The 18,416-nt window shown below is 42.8% G+C and overlaps 1 protein-coding gene across 1 annotated transcript in view; it reads left to right on the top strand.

Annotated features, from left to right (window-relative positions):
* Positions 1-18,416, top strand: part of nek7 (NIMA-related kinase 7) — a 74,876-nt gene that overhangs the window by 23,909 nt on the left and 32,551 nt on the right. The window contains exons 2-5 of the mRNA XM_086115868.1: positions 3,672-3,765; positions 10,186-10,326; positions 10,901-10,963; positions 17,541-17,651. Coding sequence (XP_085971994.1) covers positions 3,706-3,765; positions 10,186-10,326; positions 10,901-10,963; positions 17,541-17,651 — 375 coding nt within the window. The 5' untranslated portion in view covers positions 3,672-3,705. The remainder of the gene's footprint in view (positions 1-3,671; positions 3,766-10,185; positions 10,327-10,900; positions 10,964-17,540; positions 17,652-18,416) is intronic.

The raw sequence follows: 18,416 nt of genomic DNA, 5'->3' as shown, positions 1-18,416 counted from the left end.
AATGTTAGAAAAGTCACTAAATACAGGGAAAATGTCACACGTTGGCAGTATGAACACCGCTGCAACTGAGTCTGCTGTAGTATGTTGAACATTTTACATCATTCTTGCATGGAATTGAACGTTTTTAAATTATGCTGTAATGATAGCAATGTTTGTAAAATGTTTTTCTTCTACTATTTGTTTTACGACAAGAATAAGTGCCAGTAATTATTTTAACAGTTAAACATTTCCCTGCCACCTGTAACAAAATCAAGAAAATTCAGGCGGCTGATTCTTTTTGCTGCTGTAAATTGGGAATTTCTCCATTGTGAGACAAATAAAGGTTTTCTTATCTTTTCTTATCTTATTGACAAACGGCAGCATGCCCAGCTGATATTCAGTACAGCCGCTGTAAAGACCTGCTCCACAACTACCCAGGATGTGGGGATGCAGGTCTATTGAGTGTTAAATTTGTCCACGGGGATAAATAAAATTTTCTGAATCTGAATCTGAAAATTTGTCAACCTTGTGAACTTTACGCCTTTCACTTTCCTCCAGTCTGCATTGTGGGTGTTAAATTAACTCTTCTGCTTGCTGTCGAGTAGTGAAGTGTGACCTCCAGTTAATATAAATGATGATGATGTAATGCGAACATTTAGATTGATTGAAGAAAATAAGTTACAAGCCGACACCATTTGTAATGATCACAATGTACCGTTTCACATATAAGGAAGTACATTTTGTGTTAATTTAATGCTGGTTTTCCAATACTTTTTTTTCCAATCGTCTCAAACCAGGCCTGTGATGAGTGTCGATACAGTATTGAGAGTAATGGTGCCTCTGTGTTGTTGGAGATGTAAGCTGCAGACTTTTGTTGAATTTTTAGCCTTGGACTAGTTGCGCATTCCTCAAACCATGAGCGTGACAATGCCTTTACCCCGCCTTGATTGGTAACTTCCTCAATTAATCAAGCTGTTTTGGGTGGTGTAATAACTCAACTTGACAGACTTAATTGATCTTATTGTGGGTCACGAAGCTCAAATGCCCTCTGGTTATTTTGACACAAAGGCAGACAGGAACGCAAGAGCTTTGAAGAGAAGAGTTAAGGTGCCAGCTTCAATCTGGCAACGCACACATGTGAAGTGCGAAGAGTCAAATGGGAGGCAGCAAGGCCACTGGGTGAGCAATTGATTAAGCATTCTATATGCTTAATCATCTCAATACAGCAAACTTTTTTCTTTTTTTATTGCAGAGACATAACACCCCAATCTGACCGTCAATGTAGTTCAGAATAATTTATGTAGATCTTTGTGTGGCTTTTGCTGTGGCTCCCTGACTTTGGAAAATAAATTAGTTATTATTTGAACAATTTTTACTGACCTTTGATTTCAACACCAGTTATCAGTGTGTTCTGTATATGTATTTATTTAGCTTTACAGTCATAATGGCCAGAAATGGGCATTCCATCCTTGGGACAGAACGATCCGCCCGTCCATCCATTTTTGGGACGCAGGATGAGAAGGTTTTTAAAAAGGATGGATTAAAAGCAAGGACAGAAATGTGGTGTCGGGAGGAAAAATAGTAAAGCCAGTGTAGCAGCAAAACACTGGATTTTCTTAACAGGCCATTTTAAGTTTTGACGAGCAACTGTATGTGCGTCTTCAGGCAGAGTTTCCTCTCTTCTTCTTTTCCTCTCACCCATCTTTTTATTCCCCACCAACTTAGAAATGCAGTACAATGTCAACACAGCTGCCAGGACAATCCACTCCTTCCTTTACAAATTATGCCATGATTTTGTGGGCCAGTCAAGTAATATAGGTGGTACTTCAAAACATTTTCCCAATGATAATGCCAGGGTTTCCTATTTATTATTTTTATTTGTATTTTTGGTGGGGTGGGGGGGGGGTCATATTTGGATGTGCGTTGGAATTAGTTAACAATGGTCCAATTCCAATCCACTTAAATTGTGTCTCTTAGTTTATGGCAGTCTTCAGGCTGGATTTACACTGGAGGTTTAAGTGGCTAGTTCCCCATTTAATGGCTAGATCTATGTCATATTCTTTTGACTGTCTAGTTACTCAATTTTACACGATCATGGTTTGTGGGGCTGATCAGTGAGTTAAAAAAAGTGTCTTATTTTGAGGAGACAATCAATGACACCATTGATTCATCAATGGATTAAAGTCATGAAGACACCTGGGTTTGGACATTGAGAATTGAGAATCGAATGGGGCTGGAACTAACATTCCGGTTCTCCCGGAATCGTTCAGATTTTAAAATGTCAGTGCTAAATTTCGATGCATTGTTAGCAGCGCGGAACAAGCCGCCGAACACGAATGAAAAAGGACCACTTCACTACTGGAACCACGGCGCAGGGTCTGGCGGCTGGCTCGTCGGAGTTGCGCGTCTCCGAGTCGCTCCTTTTCCTGGCCTGCTCCGCCGCTCACTCCCCCTGGATTCTGAACGCGTGTCAGGCCCTTCCCGTGGATCTCTCCACTTGTGGTGCCTGCTGGGTCTCTACGGTGGCAGCAGTGACCCTTTACTGGGTCAGCGATCCTGCTCAAGTCGTCTCATTTGTATGAAAAGTGTGGCTGAACCACTCTGAACTTTATATTTAAAAAAAAAAAAAAGTTCTGTTTAGTGCAACACACGTCATTAAATAATGAGGCTGCACTCGAAATATGATAACACATCTCCGCATGTCTCGTGTTTGACCTTCCTGTGCTGCCTCTCACTTCAGATCTTATACTTGGCCTGGTACAACTCCGACAGCGTCGAAGTAAGAATTGGATAATTATGTCCAATGCCAACATTGAGCCAAGTTAAAATGTGCCTAAACCAATGGCAAAGCACGCAAATGCACAGTTAATGTTCATCATATAACATGCGCAGCATACACAGCATATCTATCGATTGATCTCTCTCTCTCTCTCTCTCTCTCTCTCTCTTTTTTTTTTGCATATTTAGTTGACAGGAGTCAGCATCATAAATTTTGTTGGGATTGACCCGTGAGCATCTGTGAAAGTGTGAGCACTTGGACGCACTGGAACCATAAACTGTGTGTCTGAACCTACTTTTACCAAAGGTTTCTCTGAATTAATTTAGGTACCATTTTGTATGCGCATCTATGAAATGTTTATGCTATTTAGATCACCAACTTGCAGTGGAAAATGTCTGTTTGGGCTGCATGCCAGAACATGCAACTATGCAGCACCATAGCATACACTCACATCCAGTGCACTCACCTCAGTGTGACCTATTTTCTTAGAAAAAAATAAATACAGTGATGTGAAACTGCTAAAATATTTCTAATCCCCATGAAAGGATGCTTGGAGGAAATCCAAGTTGATGTAGTGATGTTGTGTCATTATCTCAGTTTCCAGAACAGTGGTGCCTGCTTTAGCTCTTCAGGGTGCAATGTGAGAGGGGAGAGCTTCACACAGGGAGTGTCAGATTCGCAGGCGTGACACCGGATCCAATTCTCTTGAAACCGCACACCCGCTGCACTGCGTTAGTTGCTTAATTCGAGAGGTTGGCACCGCAAACACCTCCGTGGGGGGGGGGGGGGGGGGGGGAGATTTTCCGCCCTGAAACATTGTCCAGTGATGAACTGATTAACTCCTGATTGTTTCAAGCTCATGCTGCAGTTATATTGGCCAACGAGAATCTCTAACTTGTGTTTTTATCCTCAGACGGGGGGAGAAACGGATTCAAGGCCTTAACACCATGGATATGGACACTCAGCCACAAGGACAGCAAGCAGCCGTGCCAGTCTTTCAGCCACAGGTAGAGACCTAGACAGTCGTCGTCTTGCATCCCTGTATTCGTACTTGTAGCCTATGATATTGATATTCTCAATCAAACTTAAGGATGATAAATAACTAATGTCAGATTGTGCGTACGGGTGCCTCCTACCAAGAACATTTAAGAAGCATTATCAGCAATGATGCATTGAGTTATGGGCGATTAAAATTAGATTGGAGTATTCATCCTGCTTCACATTGTGTGCATTTGAGCCGTCTTGCCTTCACTCTCCCTGTATAATTTAACATGCTCCTTTCTTTCAATCATACTTGAGATTGTGGCAGCAATTGCATGAAACAGGCAGCAGTGGATGAATGCCGAGTTGCTTCTATTGATGAGAACTCTGGAGGCTGGCAGACACGGCCGGGCCTCCCTGCATGCAGTTCTCGGTTCGATAAACTGCGGTTTGCTCATTGCAGATCTGGTCGCCGTTGGAATTTACAGCCGTCCTTCAACATCAGCTCTATTGATTTCTTTCCAGAAGGATGTTTTTGCCTCCATGACTATTGAATAGAGTTTAAACAAGGATGTTCATCCATACGCCCCAGAGTAAATGTGGATTTTGGTTGCAAAAGAAACAACACTAAAAATAGGCCCTGGTTGTTGTTTTCCTTGTGTATGTGAGGGCATTACAACATTAATGCTGGAATAGCCAAGGGAGTCAATTTATTCTAAGTTTTGTAATTGCAAAATTAAGGATAATTGGGTTGCCCGCATAAGAAACTCGGATAAAAGCTCTAATGATTAATTTGACTTTAGGCAAGCCCCCATACACACAAACACCAGATCATCTGCGGATCCCCCAGATGTTGATTATGTATTCTTTTTCCAGGCTTAATGATTTGCACACACTGGTTTTCAAGCTATTTCTAGTGTTTTTCACTGGTGGTAATTCCAGTCCTGCGCTTTGTGCTAATCTTTGGCTGTTTTCAGTGTTGCCCTCTGAACTGATTACATATTCGGTGGGAGTTAAAGTTAAAGATAGTAAATTAGATTGCAGTGCAACCTGCCTCCAGACGGGATGCATTTCAACAAGTCATGGATCTGTTTGCGCTTTCCCAAGGTTCAATAAACTCTGGGGAAGGGGTACCATCCTGATGAAGAAATTGTATATGCAACGAAGGACATTCTGCATCGCTTGCAACATATAGTAGTTTTTCTGTGTCCCGGAGGTGTGTTGCATATGCATAAGGTAAACGAAATGAGCTGGTAAGATGTGCATTTTTAATGGTACGTTTGCTCTTCATGTGAGTAGCGAGGTTGAGGAGCAACACCCCATCCCCACCACCACACCCCTATTCCATTGTGGTTTTGATCGTGGCTGCACAGTTTGACAGACACAGGTCTGTCTGTAAACATGAGACGGGTTGAGAGGCGAACGAGAAGCACCTTTGGGCTGAATCCTGGCGTTTTGGCTGCCTGGTTGGCTCACTGGCTGGGGATTTGAATATTGCATGGCGCCGTGCTCAAGGGGGCTCGTGATGGGTGAGAGTGGGTGTGAGCCCCTCTGCCTGCCAGTCACTGTCTCATCCTGTTGTCCTCACTGTCTCTTTGGAGTCGATGTGCACGTTAATCTGAATGACAACACTTCAATGAATCTATACTCAAGTGTACAATATCTTAGGGAGGTTATGATTTAATTTTGTCTCATGTTTACAGCAATGAACACGTAAAACACTACCTTACCTAACAAGTAAACTATAATTTAAGCGGCGTTCACGCGGCACACATTTGCATCGGTGCTGCACCGATGTATTTTGTTGCAATATATCTTACACCGGTGTAAATTTTGTGGAGCATTCACACATATAAAGCTGCTTACTAAAGAGAAGCGTGTTAACCCTGGCTACACTGGTGTAACTTTGTACATGTGAACGCTCTACGGCGGCAGCCCCGGTGCTACACCGGAGTAAAAGTTTCCGTGTGAACAACCCTATAAATGTGGTTTAACGTGAGATACGAGGCAATAATGGTTCAGTTGGTGAAACTTCAACTGCTTTCATCAATGAAAAGTTTCATTAAATGCACACTGTAAAGCAGGGGTGTCAAACGCATTTTTTGTCGCGGGCCACTTCGGAGTTACGGCTTCCTTCGGAGGGCCGGTGGAAAAGAATAGGCTGGGAATCTGCAACATTTTCCATGATCTCTAGCATACTGAAGCACCCCAGCTCACCACCAGCGGTGACTTTCCCATCAACGGCAACGCAGGGACTTTGAAAATAGGTCGGAATGTGCTAATATCGCAATCGATTTTCATGAGGTTTACTTGTTTGTCCATGCCAAAAGGTGTGCTGTCAATCTAAAGCATTTGAAAACTTGTTCCCAAATTTATTATTATTTTTTAATAATCTGTGGAAGGTTACTCCCAGTTACCTCGTAATAATTGTACGACGTTGTCCGTACAATTATTGATAGTGCGACTGTTTGCCGCACTATCTACCTGCATCCACATGGCTGATGACTTTGACCCTGATGTTTCCATCATATCTGTGGTGATGATGTAGTAATTATGTTCGGAGCAGCATAGCTCAATGGTTGATATATCGTTTAGAAAGCTGAGATCATTCTTTTTGATTCTGTCAAAACCTCATTTTTGAAATACAGTAATCCCTCGTTTATTGCAGGGGTTACGTTCCAAAAAGAACCATGATAAGTGAAATCCGTGAAGTAGTTAACTTTATTTTTTTACAGTTATTATACAATACTTAACTATATATACAATGAAATCAAAGACCAAAACCTGTTTTCAGGCCCAATTACAAAAAGAAAACAACCAAACGTTTTCAACAAATAACTATAATAGTTTTTGGAAATACTGTACTGTCGACACGCAGCGCCGCCGACGCGTTCTGATTTAAAGGGTTAAAAGCATTAAAAACTGCACTAAAAAAATCTGTGAAACAGCGCAGCCGCGGAAAGTGAACCGCGTTAGAGCGAGGGATCACTGTATCGGCAAAAAACAAAACAAAACAAAACAAAACAAAAAACAATGGATCTTTGAATTCCGTTGAGTTTCGCCCAGAAAATGTTCAACTTCTGTCTGACCCCGTTTTGTATTTGGCCCGTAAGCTTTTCGGGGATATGGCTCAGGTAAAGATGAATTCCTTGAATAAAACTATATGCAGTACAATTTTGGTGCTGATCAAACTGATGTCATTGGCCTTGGTCTATTTTCCAAGAGTTTGTTCCCCCCCTTCACCCCCCCAACTGGAATTTTTGCAAAGATTCTGAAAAGTGTTTCAATTGGTTTACAACTCTACCTACGACTTGAAGGTTTTCTTTCTTTCCTTCTTTTTTTCCTTCACCTGGGGAGTGGGCCAGTGTACTTTCAAAATTAGCCAGCATGGTGCTGATGTACTTGAAGTGTCAATGTCCGCCTGTCTGTCCTCTCTGCTGCTGTTGGCCTTTCTGTGGCAGCCGTTGGCACTGCCGAGCTGTCACATCAAACCCACTCCTCTGTTGCTTGTCTCCCCTCGATCGCTTCTCTCGTCTCTCGCCTTGCCCCGTCAACCCTCCATGTGTCTTGTCAGCTGTGTTTGGAAATGGCGTCATTATTGGTCAGCCTGTATCACACTTCGTCTGAGTTCTCTCTCTCTCTCTCTCTCTCTCTCTCTCTCTCTCTCTCTCTCTCTCTCTCTCTCTCTCTCTCTCTCTCTCTCTCTCTCTCTCTCTCTCTCTCTCCCACCATTCCTCCCTCCCTCTTCCTCCGAGATGCTCATGGCAGTTATATGTCACGTTTTTACCCATGACATACTGTCCCTCACAAATACTACCCATAATGCCTTGCACAGCTGCCACTTAATATCCTTCCCAAGTACCTTGTCCCTATCACAAGTCAGAATCACATTAGTGCAGACCAAATGGCACAACAGTAAATTTTTGGAAAGAGGCTTTGGTCATCATTTCTGTAAATTTTTGGAAAGAGGCTTTGGTCATCATTTCTGTGTCGTCTCTTAGGTTTCTATTAGCACTTGAGTGAAATTATTTCAATCCATAAATGGAAATTTCGTTTGTGCAATGCTTTACCTTCATTGTGACCCCTGCTCGCCCTTCTCTCTTCAGTCACCCCAGCATCATTCGGGGTCATTCCTCTGTGACATCTCCTTATGTGTGAGTGTGTGTCTGTAAGGCCCGCATTTCATCTGGGAGCCCTTGATTGTGTGACACCCATGTGCGGCAGATGAGACGGTCTGTCAGTCAGCTGCGGCTTGGCTGCCCTTTGAAGGCCAGGCCAGGGGGCGAAGAGGTGCCGCAAATGGCCTGTGAAGTTTACATACACTGCCCACTGCTAAACAGATTAGCTCTAATGAAGTGTCTAATGCCGGGGCTGCTGTCTGACATAATCCTGCCTGGCAGCCTGGCCCCTCGGCTGCCAAAAAAGACGCCCTCCCTCCAGCCCTCTCCTCCGCCCTCGCACGGCCTCTGCTGCCACCCAAGGCGACTCCACACGGGGAGGTGCCCACTGTTAATCATGCCGGACAGTGTGCGATCTGACATGCAAATGTAGGTCATTGCATATGTAAATGTGTGATTACTGGGCTGGCATGCCAGGACACATTAGCAAGACTGTGCTCTCAGCAGGCGGTTGTCACAGCGCTTTAGAGGCTCATGCTAACATTTGTCAAGCTACCACGCAGCGAATGAAAGCTATGCCCTCTTCTCTCTCTCTCTCTCTCTCTCTCTCTCTCTCTCTCTCTCTCTCTCTCTGTCTCTGTCTCTGTCTCTGTCTCTGTCTCTCTGTCTCTGTCTCTGTCTCTGTCTCTGTCTCTCTCTCTCTCTCTCTCTCCCCATCGTTTTTACAACACCTCAATCTGTACAGCAGACAGTACATACCTTTCATGCGGTCACCTCCCTGCAAATATTACACTATTTCCATTTTTTATTTTTTTTCAGAATACAACCCTCCATCAACATAGTTCAACATGTAACGTCACAATTTCTGGTCATGTTTGTCAGTGAGGCACTGTGCTGGAGCTGCCATGGAGGTGTCATAATGTTGAATAATCTATTGTGGTGGCCTGTATGGTAGCTGTCAGAGTGACTTGCAGACATATGGAGGCAGAGTCACACAGAAATAGCAAACACACTTCAGAGGGGCTCATTCGACCCATCACCTGACACGTACAGGCTTCTTCCTTTTGCCATCAGTTAATGGAAATGATAAAATGCTTTTCCCTTCACTTCAAACCTAGTTTTTTGACTGCAATGAAAGCTGATAACCATGACTAGAGATATGTAATGGCCAGCGTGAACCAGAAATAAAACTCTGATTTATGCCTTTTGGACAACATATTAATGTAAACGTTTGTTAAAAAATGACAAAAATGGACATGTGTGTTTTCCACAGGACAGCAACGATACATTACGTTTGGCACAATGATGATCTTATTCCTTATGAAATGTTTTTTTTTTTTTGGGCTATTTTTCTCAACCAGAAGAAATATGCCTGGCTCACTAAAACCCCGCCTCTTTCTTGTGCTGCCGCACCCATTTCATGACGTCGTCCTGAAATAATGACGTCATCCGGTGTGCCTTATGTATGGAAATAGACCTGTTCATTGACATTGTGCCTAATAATCCGATGGTCTGAAAAATACAGTAAATGCGCCAATGGGTTCAAATATTTTTGCCTCGCTTGTCTACCAAGTGTTAGTCATTACCAATGCTGTTAACACAGGGCAACTGTGACATAAACCTTCTCTTGGCTCGCGGTCTAATTAATGTCCATTACATATTATTAAAAAAAAGTGTTTTGCAAGATTAATTGTTTCCTACAACACCAGACACAAAGGCAGACCCAACTAAACATCTTCACATTCGCCGCTGACCTGGTTAAAGTACAGACACACATCCGACCTGTCCACTCACTGCCTCTGGCCAGTGCTCCTGGTCTATAATGAAACCTAAAATATTTTCATTTTGATGTGTGTGCTCACCCACAACGATGTGTTGCTGACTTTGTGACATTGTGGCTATATTTCCGGACTTTTTCCAACCGGTCTAGTCACTATTTTTCAATAATTATTTATTATTAAAACATGAACCATGAACCAGATTGGTTTCAAACATGATTTATAGAATTACAATGCACTTACAATAGTGTGGACTATTTGAAAGGATTGGTCGTATAGTAAATAACACAATAGGGTGTTAGGGATTTTTCCTGTCTTTATATTGACTAAGCCTAATATGTGTGCACAAATGTGTAACTCTTCACCAGCCTTATGCCAGTGAAATAATCAGTGGGTCAGTCATATCCTGTCTTTTCCTCTGGTATCATCTAGCATTGAACTCAAAAAGTGTCAAGTAATGTCTGTTTTTTTCCCCCCTTCCAATTTATCTGCAATCTCACTTCACTTGGCTGTATGTGAAGTCATTCATACGTGTGTTTTGTTTTCCCAGAAACCTTTGCAGCCAGACATGGGCCACAATTCGCTTGCTAACTTCCAGATTGAGAAGAAAATAGGCCGGGGACAATTCAGTGAGGTTTACCGGGCAAGGTATCTGCTAGACAACACATCTGTGGCCCTGAAGAAAGTCCAGGTAAGAGTCCATTACCACTTGCAAGTCTTGACACTAACTTTTGTATTGGTAGCACCTGTGCGACCAACTAATTCAGTTGGTTCCAATGATTAACTAATTCATTTGCTCGCCCCAGCACAGATTTGGTTGCACCCTTTTTTTTGGGGGGGGGGGGGGTGGTACAGATCATGTTTGCAGATTTTTAGTCGCCGCAATTGGATAACTGTAGTTTCATATGATGTAAAGATTTCGAGCGACTGAAGATATTAGCAAAATATATTCGTGAATTAACAACTTTGTTTGCAATATGCAGTGGCTGACAAAACAGGTTAGTTATTTTGTACAACTTCAAAAGAAGACAAAAACAGGGAACGATAACGTGGTAAAAACTTAAAACATCAATGAAATAATAGCTGACAGTTAAACAACTTCATTATTCACCTCTCGTACAACAGCAACTATGTTTCCTCGTGTTTGTTTTTTCTTTTCGCTACTTTCTGCAGAACTCTCCTTACCTTGTAATTGTTAAACGTGCCATAATGTGCATCTGCGTCCGATCTCTATCCCCCCACCCCCTTTTTTGATACCCTAATAGATATTTGACTTGATGGATGCCAAAGCTCGGCAGGATTGCATCAAAGAGATAGATCTCCTTAAGGTAAGCAACCCGAGAAGAGGCGAGATTGTGTGTTTTGCAGCAATCTTTCTTTTTAGGTGGCTCAGCAGAGTCCTTGCAACACAAGAAAACAATTCAGCTGCACAATGCATCTTGCATGTATGTGTGAAGTGCTTGTGCGCACATTTGTAGTTAGCTTGTTTGTTTGGGTGTACGAATATACAGCACAAAGGAAAGAGTGAATGTTTGGACCTGACTGAAAAGTACTTGCAATCTCTGAAGTGTTTGAGTGAGTGTGCCAGTGTATCTACAGTAGATGATTCCAGGCTTGGAGACTCATCATCGATGGCCACTCAGATACATTTTTCCTATTTTATTCCCTCAAATGGGACGTACTGTACATGTCACCAACATGTTTCTTTTACTTGGGCTGGCTTTTATTCAGCCCCCCATGAAGTGGTATTCATCAAACTCTCATAAAATGTCTGCCAGATTGTTTTGAAAAAGAAATCTGAACACTTTTTTTCATCTTCATTCCTAACGTATGTTTCCAGATTATGTTTGCCTTCACATCTGTGCTCGTCTTGCATGTATGATCACTGCAGGCTGTTTATGCTTGTATGCTTTCTCACATATACGTTGAGGAGACGAAGGAAACTAATTCGATTAGTTTGTGCCACTCTAAACACTCCAGTGTAGCTCCAGGGGTCGATCAAAGACAAGGATACGCGGATGCAGACACCGCATTGTAGAGATATGTAAACTGAGCAGCCCTTCTGTGACTTAATGCCACAAGACATCAGGGTTAACCTCAGTCTGTGTCTCTGACCTCCTACAAGTGGTTATGGCAGGGTTCACTGTCAGTCTTAGACAGGTGACTACGCTCCTCATTTTCTTTATATCATGCTAATTTCCTTCTCTCTGTCTCCTCTGCTGGCTGTCTGTCACATGTACCATTTTCCTCCATTTTTGTCCTCTCACCAATTCATGTCTCACACAGACCCCCTTCATTTCCTCATAGTGGATCACCTTCAGCCTTGAGCTTTTTGGTTTTTTTCCCTCTCTCTGAGCTCATTCAAGTGAACACGGAAGTGCTGCCTGGCCCTTGACTGCACGCCTTGTAATAAAAGGCTGAGTGTGAGAGAGACAGCCATTTTGCCTTATCCCCCTTCTAGACAAGCCAACAGGAGATGCAGCCAAATCAGAATAATGAGAGACACAGTGGCATGGACCGACTGGAATGACACACATACTTGTGTGTGGTTCCATGCACGCATGCCTGGACACACTCACACAGGACACATACACATTACTCTTAGTCACTGCCTTTCATTGCTCTGCCTATTTGTTTGTTTGTCTGTCTGTATTTGCATCTGTTTATTCATCTGCATTGTCCTGTTGTGGCTTACCAGTTTCAACTGGAGAGTCCCACTTCTCACTCACTCTCTCTTTTGTCCACACTGAGTATCCAGCTCTCTGACATGCCTCAGATTTCATCATGCATGCAGTTCCACATCTGCATGCTCCTCTTTGTCAATTACTATCAAGTCTGCATTATGTTCCGAGGAATAATGATGTCAACAATTAAAGATGCTAATTATCTATGCGTGTGTGTGTGTGTGTGTGTCTGTGTGTGTGTGTGTGCGTGCAAATGTCATTAGGCAGCATGTGTTCACTGACAAGGCAAATACCCGTGACGTATTAAGCTTTTGTAATATCAAACATTCACCTACATTTCCACTTTGTTTACATTTTTATTCAATTATCTAGAACAGGGGTGGGCAATTATTTTCCCGGGGGGGCCAAATGAGAAGCAGAAAATATTGTGGAGGGCCGGGCCAAAAGTTAGAAATAGAAATAGAAAATAAAGAAGATAGCACAATGTGTTTGTATGCCAGTAATAATGTAACATTCTCCTCCACCATCACACTCAGCACCGGTTCTCCTCAAGGATGTGTACTGAGCCCCCTGTTGTTCACACTCTACACATTTGACTGCTCTCCGACTCTTATTAGCGGTCCAGTTTGCGGAGAGTTTTTAACATGATAACAGTCAAACCATTCTAGGAAATGTTCATTTACTCGAGCCACAAGCAATTCACTCTGAGCATGGAAATTTGCCAGAATCGGACTGAGTAAGAATCGCTTCCTTGTTTTTCAAAGTCTCGTAGATTTGAGTCTTTCTGACTCCAGGCGTCTCCTGAATGTTTCATACTTTGTTACCCGCTTCGTTTAATCAGATACATATCACTTTCCCTTCCATGGTCATTAATCTCTCCATCTTTCTTCGTCTTCCCCTCCCTCCCTGTGCTCTGCAACTTGAATTAACTGGTGTTGAAATACCTGTCATTACAAGTCCAAACGAAATGAATGCAATCAAACCTTAATTGTGCACCAATCTTCGGCGGGCCGGATTAAAAAGACCAACGGGCCGGAGTTTGCCCACCCTTGGTTTAGAAGGTCTAAAACTGCAGCTGCAGGTTCTGTTTCAAAAATTGTCCCATTCAAGTACAATGGGTCCCCTGATACTCGCGGTTTGGCACCTGTGGAGTTGTATATTTGCAGATTTTTGTCCATTTTTTTTCTCAATATATATTTTTTGTTTTTACATATTTTGGGTTGTTTTGAACTTATTTTTGAAACATAGCACATATTTACACGGTAAACACTTATTTATTTTTGGAACACTTATTTATATTTATCAGCATTTTTGGAAGAACTTTGGTGGTTATTAAAAAAAAATTATATATATATTTAATCCCTCCCACCAATGCATTTCAATTATATGCGAATTTTCGCTACTCGTGTGCCGGCTCAGTCCCTAACCCTAATCCACTGTACTGTAAAACATTTGCTCCATCTACATGACAAAGCTATGCCATCGGTTCAAAATGTAAGACATCGTTAGGTAATTTTATATTGTCAGATGGTCTCCCTAGATACCAGTTTCTTCTTTTAGCCATGTCATTAGCTCACACATTATATTGCACGCACGGTTTTACATCATTAAGTAATTACATACGCTGGTGGGTCACAGGCCGTGTGTGTAATTAATGACATAATCGTGTAAAGCTCTATGCGGTACTTCCTTAGACTGGGATTCCATCCATCATTAGCATCAACATCTGCATGTGTATATCCCCACAGTCCTCTGTATCTTTTGCCTGAGGTTACACTTATGGCAGAGGAATGGGTTGGGTGGGCTTGTCATCGCTTTCTGGCTGTGCTACAGTGTGAAGACATGTAGAACTGACACGCTGAGCCAAATATACATCTGGCAAGCGAGAGGACAAGGGACGGCCGGGGAAAGATGGAGACATGGGGAAAATACAAGGGAGTACACGTGAGGAGGATCGGGGAGGGATGGAGAGATGACTGGGGGGAGTGCAGTGTACTGTCCAGAGCCCTCCTTCCCCATCTCTGCGTCATTCAGAGCATGAACATTTCTTTAATCACAGCGTAGAAAGCGAAGCCACATGGAGGACGTGTGTCACACTGCTCTGTCTACTTGTATCCCCTCCGCATATCCTCCCTCACCCCACAATGCCGCAATACCATGCCACATGGGACCTTGACTCAAGCGCTTCTATTTGTATCATTCCCTTTTCACTGATATTTTCTTTAAATATGTTCACTTCCCCGTTCCCTGCTCTCTCAATTTAGTTCTTTTTTCCATGTTTGACACTATTAATGCTTTAAATTAATGGTGTCCTTCATCGCCCTAATTGCACCTTCGCTCTCTCCGTCCTCCCTCTTCTTGAACTGGATGGGTACACTTTGTTTACAACGAGAAATGTTGTTCTTGTCTTATTGACCAAGCAGCAGGAAGGAATCGCAGCCTGAGTGCCTGAGATAAGCCCGGCTTGTTTTTCTGACTGTCAGCCTGTCAGGCGTATGTGTGTGCGTGCATGTGTGTGCGTGTGTGTGTGTGTGTGTCTGTGTGTGTGTGCGTGTGCGTCTGTGTGCGTGTGCGTCTGTGTGTGTGTGCGCGCGCGCACGTGTGTTTGTGCGCGTGTGTCTCGCACGAGTTGTTGTCATCGCATTTAGAGGGGTTGTTGTGACAAGTCACCCAGCTTTGTCACCCTAGAGAACAAAACCATTTCATTAGGTCCACATGTGTAAAATCGGGATTACAAATACTGTATGCAGCCTTTACCTCAGGACTGCATGCAGGCCACTCAAGTTGCATTATACCAAACCTTTACAAACAGGCTTTATGGACCTTGCTTTTTGCACTGGAGCTCTGGAACAAAAAATGTCCTTCTGCGAATTGCTCCTGAAAAGTAGAAGGCATCGAATTGTCTTGGTGATCTAAAGAATTACAATTCAAGGGGTCGTTGAGGTCCAGCCCAACGCCTTATTAATTGGTTAATATGTATTTGCCGGTATATTTGTACAAAAAAACCCAAACATTTCTTGCCATTTTTAGTACTCTTGAAACATGTTCAACAATCAATTCAACAACATGAATTCGGACGTTGTCAACAGCACTTTGCACAAGGTAATACGGACAAAAACCACAGTGACAACAACAAAAAAAGAGGTACCGTATTTTCACGACCATTCGGCGCACCGTATGGTTGGGCGCAGTCTCATTAATGGGTGCTATTTCTGTATTTGACACATAGACAAAACGCACTGTATTATTGGGCGCAGTTTTACAGTGGTAAAACATACGCCAGCTTAAACATACGGCATGCATGCGTGCACGCTAAAAACACGTTAGCTTGTAGCATACGGTAGCATGCCAAGACATACAGATACAAGCTAAAAACACGTTTTTAAAAAGGCAACGGAAGCAAAACTGAATTCCGTTGTATTTTATTTAGCCATCGTACAATGTACTCACGTTTTTCGATCAATCATCACCCAGAAATCCATCAAAGTCCTCATCCTCTGTATCAGAATTGAACAATTGTGCAAGTACCGGTAATCCATCAAAAACGCCGTGTTCCCTCTCGTTGTCAGAGTCACTCTCATTGCCATGTGGCTCCACAGAAATGATGCCGGCTTTGCCAAAAACTCGAACAACAGTGCAAGCAGACACGTTCGTCCAAGCAGCCGCAATCCATTCACAAATTGTGGCGTAACTCGCCCAGCGCTGCCTCTCACTCTTTGTAAAGTTGTGTTTGCCATCGATCATCCATTGTTCCCATGCAGCTCGCAACTTTACCTTGAACGCCCGGTCGCAACTTTGCTTTGAACGCCCGATTGATGCCGATGTCCAGCGGTTGGATTTCATTAGTCAAGCCTCCGGGAATAACGGCAAGCTCAGAGTTCATTTGCTTGACTTGGTTTTTCACCGCTGCTGTGAGATGGGCACGCATGCCAAAAGCATAACCGATGGCTTGAAGTTTGAACTGAGCTTCGTAGGCGTGTCTCTTTGTAGAATTTATTTTCGGGGGTTCTTAGAAACCAAAACCGAAGTTGTTTTGCAATAATGCACATAGCCACACTCTATACAGGTGTTGGTACCTGCTAGGGGCGTCCCTTTCGCGTCCACTTACACGCCCACCCTTCACTCATTGGCGGACTTCTTCGCCGCATGCCTGTCCTCACTCACGTCTGCCTTTTCTCTCTCTCTCTCTCTCTCTCTCTCTCTCTCTCTCTCTCTCTCTCTCTCTCTCTCTCTCTCTCTCTCTCTCTCTCTCTCAATATATGTATATATACACGCCCACCCTTCACTGATTGGCCGACTTCTTTGCCGCATGCCTGTCCACAGTCACTTCCGCCTTTTCTCTATATAAACAGCGTGTCGGCTGTCAGTCAGGTTTTGGAACTCCGCGCATACACAAGACGCTCCGCATCATAAGGCGTCCTGTCCATTTTGGAGAAAATTTGAGACTTTTAATGGCGCCTTATAGTCGTGAAAATACGGTAATTGAACTACACAGTACTTTTCCATGGTGGAGCACCAAAAAAACAAATAGTAAACAATTGTGGAAGCAGGGAATATCAGGCAGACAACGCTCTCTTTAAGCCTCTTCGGGTGGGTTTGAAGCTCTATGGGGGACAGAACAAAACATCTTGCAGCCAGAACGCAACATAGCTGCATCCCTTGTGATATCATTTTCCAAAAACAAAGCGGTTGTGCCCAGATTATTTTCAAAAGCCAAATGAGGAGTGTGAGGAGAAGACTGGTGGATAGGGAAATCTTATGTGAACTTCCGACTCAGATGCCAGTTGATGATGGGCGTGGGAACGGGAGAGAGTGACTTCCAGTGAGAACAAAAACTTTTGAGTTTGATTCAACAATGCCAGTACCTATGGATGCAAAGAATTTGTACTGTGTGCTTGTTGGATTTTTGTCCATTGGGGGCTATTCGGAATTTACTCCCTATAGAATCAAAACTCGAAATTTTGAGGTTGCACGACCAACTCATAACCTGTGAATTTGAATGCAGGCAAATGCTAATTTATGCAAAATGGTCATGTGCTGCTATGACGAATGGAAAAAGTTGCGAGACTTAATGCCAAACAAGTACAATTCATCTACTGCTCATCTCGTGCTTGTTACCATAGTCACTTCAGGTCAGGTATGAATGAATATTATGTTTGAATATATGAAAAAGATGTTTGACTTATATTTCTCTGTTGTGTTGTTTCTCTCTCTCCCACAGCAACTGAACCATCCAAATGTGATAAAGTATCATGCATCTTTTATTGAGGACAATGAGCTAAACATAGTACTGGAGCTTGCTGATGCCGGAGACCTCTCGCGTATGATCAAGGTAAGTGACTACCCTCAGCAGCAGTCCCAAAATTAAAGAACAGTTTGTATGAATACAGAATGGTCTTGAATATTATCCACACGAGGATACCACATAACATAAATGATCATATAGAGATCGCTACTTATTGGACCATAAACTTGCTTCCCAACAGTATTGAAAGTTGGGGTGATATTTTGTTGGTGTTGTTCTTGTAGACTGAACACATTTGGACTTTACATCAAAAGAGGAATACAAGACAAAAGATCACCATTTCAACTTTATTTATTGGAATTTACATTTGGATTTCAAAACAAAACTGAGAAAAATCCTTATTTGTAGCGAACCGCTATACTTTTAGGTGAGCCAAAGTATTCATCGGATTCAAGTGAATGAAGCTGAATATGGAGTGAGGCCACACGTCAGTCAGATTTTAAAATAGTTTACTTGCCTAAGAAATGAGTTGATTAAAACACAATTTGCCGTTTTCTTATCTGGTATCAGATGTACTGTAAACACCCCGAAACAAAAGCTGACATCCTGATCTATTATCTCATATTCGTCTGAAATCACTACACAGCAAATGTATACAGCACTGTTGCAATTGCGCTAACATGTAGCTCAGATCTCAGTTTCTGTGCACTGGTTGACAAGAAAACATGACTTTTTAGTGAACTTGGCTCGTGGATGAGATGACATTGATTCGGCAATCATGGACGTGCCAAATTGCAGGCATGAAAATCACTCAACATTCTGAGAAATTTGCCTTTTTGAAACCAATGTACA

This window comes from Hippocampus guttulatus, chromosome 7, assembly GCF_054856545.1.
Source record: "Hippocampus guttulatus isolate MCC_2025c chromosome 7, RoL_Hgut_1.0, whole genome shotgun sequence".
Lineage (NCBI taxonomy): Eukaryota > Metazoa > Chordata > Actinopteri > Syngnathiformes > Syngnathidae > Hippocampus > Hippocampus guttulatus.
The sequence above is the reverse complement of the archived record's forward strand: the minus strand, read 5'-3'. Positions and strand labels throughout refer to the sequence as shown.